The 8,891-nt window shown below is 42.5% G+C and overlaps 1 protein-coding gene across 1 annotated transcript; it reads left to right on the top strand.

Annotated features, from left to right (window-relative positions):
* The first annotated feature begins 426 nt into the window (after positions 1-426).
* On the top strand, positions 427-1,370 carry LOC119739041 (uncharacterized protein K02A2.6-like). The gene is made up of 2 exons (XM_038213875.1): positions 427-1,084; positions 1,186-1,370. The coding sequence occupies exons 1-2, from the start codon at positions 427-429 to the stop codon at positions 1,368-1,370; spliced, it is 843 nt and encodes a 280-aa protein (XP_038069803.1).
* The last annotated feature ends 7,521 nt before the right edge of the window (positions 1,371-8,891 follow it).

Raw genomic sequence — 8,891 nt, 5'->3', positions numbered from 1 at the left:
CGAATTCAAGATGACTGCAATCGCCGCCCTGTGTGCTATGCATTGAGATCGCTGAGCGACACAGAGAAGCGCTATGCAGTCATAGAAAAGGAATCACAAGCCCCTAGTGCCGCTTTTGAGCATGACTGAACAGTCAAAAATGCCACCAAGCATTCTACGGTTTTGTCTCCGACTAATGAGATTCAACCCACAAATCATGTATGTGCCTGGCAAACATCAGACAACAGCCGACGCACTTTCACGAGCTCCAGTCGGGATCCCTGAGAAATCCAACATTGCGTTCGTCGTGGACACAGACAACTTTGTGTTGTTGTCAACACACTTACCACCTCCTCACAACGCCTCTGCGAAATCAGCCAAACTCAAAAGGCAGATGAGGAATGTTCCTAAATCAGACTGTACTGCCTAACAGGTTCGCCAGCATACATGCCCCACAACCCACTACTTCGCCAATACTGGCAAAGCAGGAGCCATCTCGCGATCGTCAACGACTTACTGCTGTACGACGAACGCATAGTGTTCCCGAGAACAATGCATCTGGAAATCCTCGACTGCATACATCAGGGACACCTCGGCATCACCAAGTGTCGTGCAAGAGCACAAATGTCGGTCTGGTGGCCTGGACTGTCAAAAGGTATTGAGGAAATGGTCACCAAATGCACCACATGCGCCAAAGAACGACCTCAGATAAAAGAACCGCTCATGCCTGCCTCCTTCCCATCACGCCCATGGGAACGACTAGGCATGAGTCTGTTCCAGCATTTCGGGAATGTCTACCTCCTAGTCATCGACTACTTTTCCCGCTGGATAGAAGTCAAACAACTCAACGAGCAAACCTCACACAGCGGGATAGCAGCACTGAAACCTATCTTTGCAGTGCATGGCATACCCAATATTGTCATGTCTGACAATGGTCCCCAGTTCAGTGCCAAGACTTTCCAACAGTTTGCAGCAATGTATGGATTTGTGCACGCCACAAGCTCGCCGCGATATCCACAAGCAAATGGGGAGGCTGAGAGAGCAGTTCGTACTGCAAAAGCACTCCTCAAGAAAAACTCAGATCCGTACCTTGCCCTTCTCACATGTAGGTACCCCACTTCAAAATGGCCTATCTCCAAGTGAATTACTGATAGGCAGGCGTCTATGCAAACAACTTCCTGTTCTGCCAAGCACTCTGAAACCAAGGGTGCATAGATGAGGATCTTGACAAAGTCCGTACCAGAGAGGATGCCTACAGATCAGCTCAACAAATGACCTTCAACAAGAGACACAAAGCACAGGAACTGCCCACTCTGCAGCCAGGTTATTTGGTCTGGATTCGAGACCAAAACCACGAGGGCAAAGGTGTTGAGAAATCCCAATCACTTTGATCCTATGTAGTTCAAACCGATCAGGGCATTGTGCGACGCAACTGAAGTGCCCTAATCAATACATCCAATGTAAACTCATGGACACTTCGACTGTGGACTCTTAACCATTGTTTAACCTTATATATAATCAACTGTTAGTTGCATGTTCTGCTAGTTAAAAAAAAAGAGAAAACATACTAGCTCAAAACTCTTCTCAAGTCACAAAGTTAAGGGGCCATTCAAAATGTTAAATGTTTTAAAATTTCGACTTTTTTTCCAAATTATTTTGACCCACCCACCCACCCATTTCGATTAATAAAAAACTGAACATGTACATGTACATGCACTTGCATGTACATATACTTGAACATGAACATGTATACCCATGTTCATGTGTCTAGTTCAGTGACGGCGTGAAGTTGTCGGTCTTCCTCTTTTGCACTGGTGACCTTCAGTTTTCTTGTGTTTTGCCAGCTGATATGCTGTTGGGAATGACAGGTTGCAGTTTTGGAAGCCACAAAGATGACTGTGGTTTTGTTGTTTTCTGGATGAGGTGGATGACATGTGACATAAGAGGTTGTGCCTGACACGTGAGGAAGCTGAGAAAAACATTCGCTCATATCCCCCCCCCCCCCCCCCCTGTTTGCAGGGCGGGGGGTACAAGCGAAAGAAAAAAAATCAGGTTTGGGCAGACATCACATCACAGGCTGCGGTCCTCGTAGTCTTGGAGTCCAGTGGTTGAATAGTCCAGTTGTTATAGCGATGGGTAATCGACACCCGCGGCGTGTTATAGAGCCGATCAAGTACACCTGGTACCCTGCTGCCTCTGCACGGCCTAACCGCTACAAACGCCCGGCGTCCAAGTCTACTGAAAAACCACATCCCTCATGCCACAGTGGGTCTATATATACACGTACATGAAGTACATGTACAGTACATACAGGGGACGAAGTTGGAAAAGAAACACGCATCGCGATATCGGAACGCTTGCGCGTAGTTCAGGCAAGTCAACAGATCTATCTTTCTTTGTTGTTTTTATCTTTTTTCCATGGAAAGTGAATTTCGATTTTCAATTATTTAGCTTGACCCACCCACCCACAATTTGGACAAAAGATTGAAATTTTAAAACATTGAAAATTCTGAATGGCCCCTAACTTCCCATAACTCTTTGGACTTTAAGGGGAGGTGTAGAGTAAGCCAACATGGCTATGTTGTACAGCCCCCTCTTGTGTTCAACATGTTATGCACATGTAATAACCTTGCCATGTAAGTCGCCATCTTGGAATAAACACATTGCATTGTCTTCCCATAAAACCTTCTCTTGTCACATTACTACAATAGGAATTTGAATTTGTTTAAAAGGAGCATGTTTATCACACATCAGAACAAAAATATCCTCAAAAATGGGAGTACCTATAGAATGCAGGGCCACGCCAGAGCAAGTTTTTTTTGTGTACTTGGAGCCTTGGATCGAGGCCGGCGATATGAGGATAGGAGTAATGCTGTCAGAGAGAACGATGTCAGGAATTGATTGTCAAGGTCTAAGTGTGGAAACGGTTATACTTTAGGGACTAAGTTATATTATAAATATTTACCCTAAATTAATATCTGGAGTCTGCGCTCTAAACTTGCAGCGGCTTCTTCTGGACTCCTGGTTGTTCGTCAAACTTCTCTTGGTTTGGTCGATGATAATTATTTACAGGCGTATATACAAAAACTAGTGTGTCCTTCCACGGGAACAGTCACTGTAAGGAGCAAACACTGCCTAATGGTTCCTATTCCCGTATCCGGACACATATGGCATAAAAATGGCAACTGGAACTGTAGAGTAGACGACTATAACACTGCTAAGTCTCTACACAGCGAAGGAGTGGGGTGGTGAAAGCATGTGCTCCTGGTTTATATACCGACGCGTAGAATGGAATGCCCTGCCCTGCCCAGTCAAAAGAACTGAACACAATGGGCAATAGAACACAAAAATGCCTTGGCCACTAGGGCAGAACTCGGAACAAAAAAGGACTTAACTGACTTTTTATTTCTTCGGCCAGGACTGCACATAATATATACAGCTGCTGTAGGAATTTCACTACAGTAGCCCCCTTCTAGATCACAGTTACACAAAAATGTGATCGATAATAAAAAAAAATATTAAATTACCAAAACATTTACAAAAAGAAAATTTATTCATTTACAAAGACTGTCTGCAAATATCTGCTTGGCCAGCGTACACGCCGTCCAGAACGAGTGAATCTTTCTGATTTGTCTGGAGTGATGCTGGATGGAACAAATTGTTTCTGATCACTTTGTTGATCTGGAGTTGGTGTTTTGGACTCGAAATCAGTATGGGCAACCTTTAACCTATCAACACTAATTGAATCATGTTTACCATTGATGTCAAGAATGAAATATTTATTTCTTCTGTCAATGACGCGATATGGACCATTATAAGGAGGTTGCAGTTGCTTTTTGACAGCGTCTACACGCACAAAGACATGTGTACAGGAAAACAAATCTTTAGATACTTGACTAGGGTGTTGGTTAGGTCTAGTTGATTTCGGTTTAAGTTCAGACATTTGATGACGTAATCGGTCAACATAACTGGCAGGGTCTAGGCTATCTAAATTTGTGACAGGTACTACTAACTCTCCTGGTAATCGAAGAGTGGAACCAAAAACTAACTCTGCAGCACTACATCCCAGATCGGCTTTCAGAGATGAACGAAGACTAAGTAATATGAGTGGCAATGACTCGGTCCATCTGTTTGGTTCGCTTTGTGCTTTGAAAGCTGATTTGAGGGAACGATGAAATCGTTCAACTAATCCATTTGCAGCTGGATGGTAAGCAGTGGTGCGAGTACGTTTTGTACCAAGTAGTTGTGATAGATGCTTGAAAAGATTTGATTCAAACTGGCTACCTCTATCAGTAGTAATTGTAGTAGGGACGCCAAATGTGGCTATCCAATTGCTGACAAAAGCTTTTGCAACTGTTTCTGCAGTAATGTTAGAAATTGGTATTGCTACAGGCCACCTGGTAAGTATGAAAAACCATTAGATGGAGGCAAGGGACCGACGATATCAATATGTACATGGCTGAAACGAGCGTCAGGTGTTGCAAAGGTACCTATCGGAGTCACTGTGTGACGATGTACCTTGGCACGTTGACACTGAATGCAATGTTTGGTCCAATTTCGAACATCTTTATTGATAGAAGGCCATACAAATCTTTGAGTTATTAAGCGTTGTGTTGCTCTAATGCCTGGATGGGATAGACCATGGAGTGAATCAAATATATCATGCCTAAACTCTGATGGAATATATGGGCGTGGTTGACCAGTTGATGTATCACAAATAATGGTATTATGTGATGTTAGAATAGGCAATTCTTCAAAATGAAGACTAGACGATTCACGTAGCTTAATTAGCTCTGGGTCTGTCTTTTGCTTAAGTGCTATTTGATCGAAATCCACAATTGTGTTTGATAGGCTTGTGTGATTAAGTGAGTTCACGTCATACCTTGAGAGCGCATCTGCTACAACGTTTTCTTTGCCTTTAATGTGGCGTATGTCGGTACTGAATTGAGATATGTAGTCTAAATGACGAATTTCTCTCGGTGAGTAGCGATCTGGCTTTGCCTTGAATGCGTAAATCAAAGGTTTGTGATCAGTTATGATATAAAAATCACGACCTTCTAGAAAGTATCTGAAATGGCGTATCGATAAGTATACGGCCAACAACTCACGACCAAATGTACTATACCTGGTCTCTGCTGGCTGTAAACGCTTAGAAAAAAACGAGATTGGTCTCATTTCATTATCTATGCACTGATTAAGTACACCACCAACCGCAAAATTTGACGCATCGACCATTAAACAAAGTGGAGCATCGCTAACTGGATGGACTAGCAAGGTGTTTTCAGCTAGAGTGGATTTAGCTCTTTGAAAGGCAAGTAATTCTTGTTCTGAAAGCACAATCGCAATGTTCTTTTGCTTGCAACAAAGAAGATCTGTCAAAGGTTGCAAAATGTCAGCGCAGTGTGGAATAAAACGCCGATAGAAATGTATCAATCCCAAAAATTCTCGCAGTTTACGCAGTGAGGTTGGTGCTGGGAAGTCTTGGATAACCTTAACCTTACTTTCCAAAGGTCTGATACCGCGACAGTCGATGTTATGACCTAAGAATTCTAGGCTAGTTACTCCAAACTCACATTTGCTTGGGTTGATTACAACACCAAATTCACGAAGGTGATCGAAAAGTAGCCTAAGATGACATTCATGCTGTTCGGCATCATCACTCGCTATCAATAAATCATTGATATATGCGTAAACAAAATCGAGACCATGCAAGACTTGATCGATAAATCTCTGAAATGTTTGAGCTGCATTCCTTAAACCGAACGGCATACGAATATATTCGAAGAGGCCGAAAGGTGTAGTAATCGCGGTTTTAGGAATGTCTTCAGTCGCAATAGGTATTTGATGGTAAGCCTTAACTAGATCGATTTTGCTAAAGATCTTTTTACCATGTATACTTGACGTAAAATCGTGGATATGCGGAATGGGGTATCTATCGGGTTCTGTGATATTATTTAGAGCACGATAATCGTCACAAGGTCTCCAATCACCGGATTTTTTAGGCACCATGTGTAAAGGTGAGGACCATTGACTATCTGATTGGCGAATAATCCCTAATTCCAACATATGATCAAATTCGGCTTTAGCTGCTGGCAGTTTGTTTGCAGCAAGTCGTCTAGGACGTGCATACACTGGTTGTCCAGTAGTTTTAATGTGATGAGTGACATTGTGCTTAACGGAATTTTCCTTGTAGTTTGGCCTAGTTATTTCTGGATATTGGCTAAGCAAGGAAGTAATAGCATTGTCACTGTTAGGCATGGCAAATATTGGGCTAGGTGAAATTACAGAGGCTTTGTTACCTGAAACTGTCAGTTCGGTTAGTGAATCAATTAACCTGCGATTTTTAACATCTACCACTAGAGAAAAATGCTTCAGGAAATCAGCGCCGATAATCGGTACAGGCACAGCTGCGATAATGAAAATCCATTTGTAATTACGCCTTAATCCGATATTCAAAGTCATAGATCTCTCTCCGTGAGTGGTAATGGGGGTTTTATTAACCGCTTGTAACGTATATGAACTACAGTTGCATTTATCTTTACTGGTAGGTGGTATCACGCTTACTGTCAACTAGAAATCTAGTACCAGTAGTTTTGTCTGTAATATAAAATAGACGACTGTTTGTTTTGCCAGACAAACTCGTCGTCCCTAGTTGCTGGCTTTCTAGTTTTCCTGATTTGCCGTCTTAGGTTTAGTCTCAGTGTAGGAACAAGGTTTGACACATTTAGTAGCTTCGTCTCCAAATCGCCAGTGGTACCAGCACTCGGAACCCGCGCGTGGTACGTCACTTCTAGACTTAGACGGACTTCTGTATCTTTCGGTATTTTTACTTTTACTTTTAGAACGCTCTCGACTACGCCCACGAGAGGAAAAGTCACGGTTACGTTTACTTTGTTGACTGTTGACAACAAGTGTTTGAACTAGAGCTGTTAATTGGTTGACCTGACTTTGTAATTCATCCATTTGCGATTCAATTGCGTGGGATGAGGACATTGCATTCACTTCGGTAGAAGTGGCTACTGTGGGCGGAGATGCGACTTCTAAGATTTTATCGGCAATAACTGCCAACTGTTCTAAGTCTACACTATCACTAGTCGATGCCAATATCAATTGTATGTTCTGAGGCAAACGTTGGAGAAATAATTGTCGCAAGATTTTTTCTTCGAGATTGTTTTCTCCTAGAAGTTGCTTCATACGGCGGAGAAGCTGTGATGGCTTTCTATCGTCGAGTTCCTCAGAAATTAAAAGTTGGTGCAATCTTTTTTGCTCGGATTCTGATGTTCGTTTAATGAGTTCCGATTTCAACTTGTCATATTGGTCACCTGCAGGAGGGCTAATTAATAGTTCCCGAACTTCTTGCGCGATTTCTGGTTGTAGTGACGATACTACGTACGCGAATTTAGTTGACTGGCTTGTAATTTGGCGAGTTTGAAACTGCGCCTCTACTTGCGCGAACCATATTGTAGGATCGTGTGGCCAAAAAGGTGGCAATTTAAGGCTAACCGCATACAAAGGTTCTACTGTCTCTGGTGCTTTGGCCATACTTGGGTAACAAATATACTTAAATTAAATGAAACGTATGTACATAATTTCTAAACTGAAGAATTACTTCGAAGTGCCTGTCGGTCAAAAGAAAAGGATCTACACATTTCAGAAAACTTAAGAAGGCTTAAGTACTCTTCTATCGCGAGTTGTATCATAAACAAAAGTTGTTAAATCATTAATTCCTGCGGCTAATCTGACTATCACTTGGTCAGATTGATTGTAAGTATGAAGTTTCCGGACAACTGGACCTACAAGATTATAAATTTTAGCACCGCGATATGTCAAATAATCAATGGCAAAAGGAAACTGTGATGCTTTGGGATACTTGTTGAAATTATGTCCTCGCGAATCCGCAGCGAATAAACAACGAATCATTCCCTACTTATGAACTACTTATGAGAAATATTTTTATACAACGCTACAAATTTTATTTTTAATGTTAGCCGACGGAATGAAAATGTAAATGAAAGAGTTTCGGCCAACGTCAGGGTCACCAGTTTTAGGGACTAAGTTATATTATAAATATTTACCCTAAATTAATATCTGGAGTCTGCGCTCTAAACTTGCAGCGGCTTCTTCTGGACTCCTGGTTGTTCGTCAAACTTCTCTTGGTTTGGTCGATGATAATTATTTACAGGCGTATATACAAAAACTAGTGTGTCCTTCCACGGGAACAGTCACTGTAAGGAGCAAACACTACCTAATGGTTCCTATTCCTGTATCCGGACACATATGGCATAAAAATGGCGACTGGAACTGTAGAGTAGACGACTATAACACTGCTAAGTCTCTACACAGCGAAGGAGTGGGGTGGTGAAAGCATGTGCTCCTGGTTTATATACCGACGCGTAGAATGGAATGCCCTGCCCTGCCCAGTCAAAAGAACTGAACACAATAGAACACAAAAATGCCTTGGCCACTAGGGCAGAACTCGGAACAAAAAAGGACTTAACTGACTTTTTATTTCTTCGGCCAGGACTGCACATAATATATACAGCTGCTGTAGGAATTTCACTACAACACCTCTATGTTCCGACTGCACATATTCCTATTCCTAACCCTAACCCTAACCGGGAGTAACACAATCTAGGTTGTCGGAACATAGGGGTGTCGGAACATAGAGCAGTCACCGTGGAAACAGATGGGGTCAGTGGGCATAAAGTACAATAATATGCAGACGTGCAAAAAATTCTAAGTACAGCGGATGCACTTGTCTTCTCAAGGAAGGGAAGGCGCGCTTGTGAAGGGGCACCATGGAGGCGCGGAGCCTTGGAGTCTTGGAGTCGCGCTCCGGTAGAGGGCGCAATTCTCGGCAGTAGGTCGACTACTGTGGCTCATATCCATATGAATGATCCTAGGACTTCATT

This window comes from Patiria miniata, unplaced genomic scaffold, assembly GCF_015706575.1.
Source record: "Patiria miniata isolate m_02_andy unplaced genomic scaffold, ASM1570657v1 HiC_scaffold_30, whole genome shotgun sequence".
In the NCBI taxonomy this organism is placed as follows: Eukaryota; Metazoa; Echinodermata; class Asteroidea; order Valvatida; family Asterinidae; genus Patiria; species Patiria miniata.
Note: the sequence above shows the minus strand (reverse complement) of the source record. Positions and strands in the feature narration are given on the sequence as shown.

Excerpts from the sequence above, each read along its gene's own strand:
- LOC119739041 (XM_038213875.1), top strand. The coding sequence starts at position 427 with ATGCCCCACAACCCACTACTTCGCCAATACTGGCAAAGCAGGAGCCAT. Across the intron at positions 1,085-1,185 it reads GTACCTTGCCCTTCTCACAT|GGTGCATAGATGAGGATCTT; the intron begins GTAGGTACCCCA and ends TCTGAAACCAAG.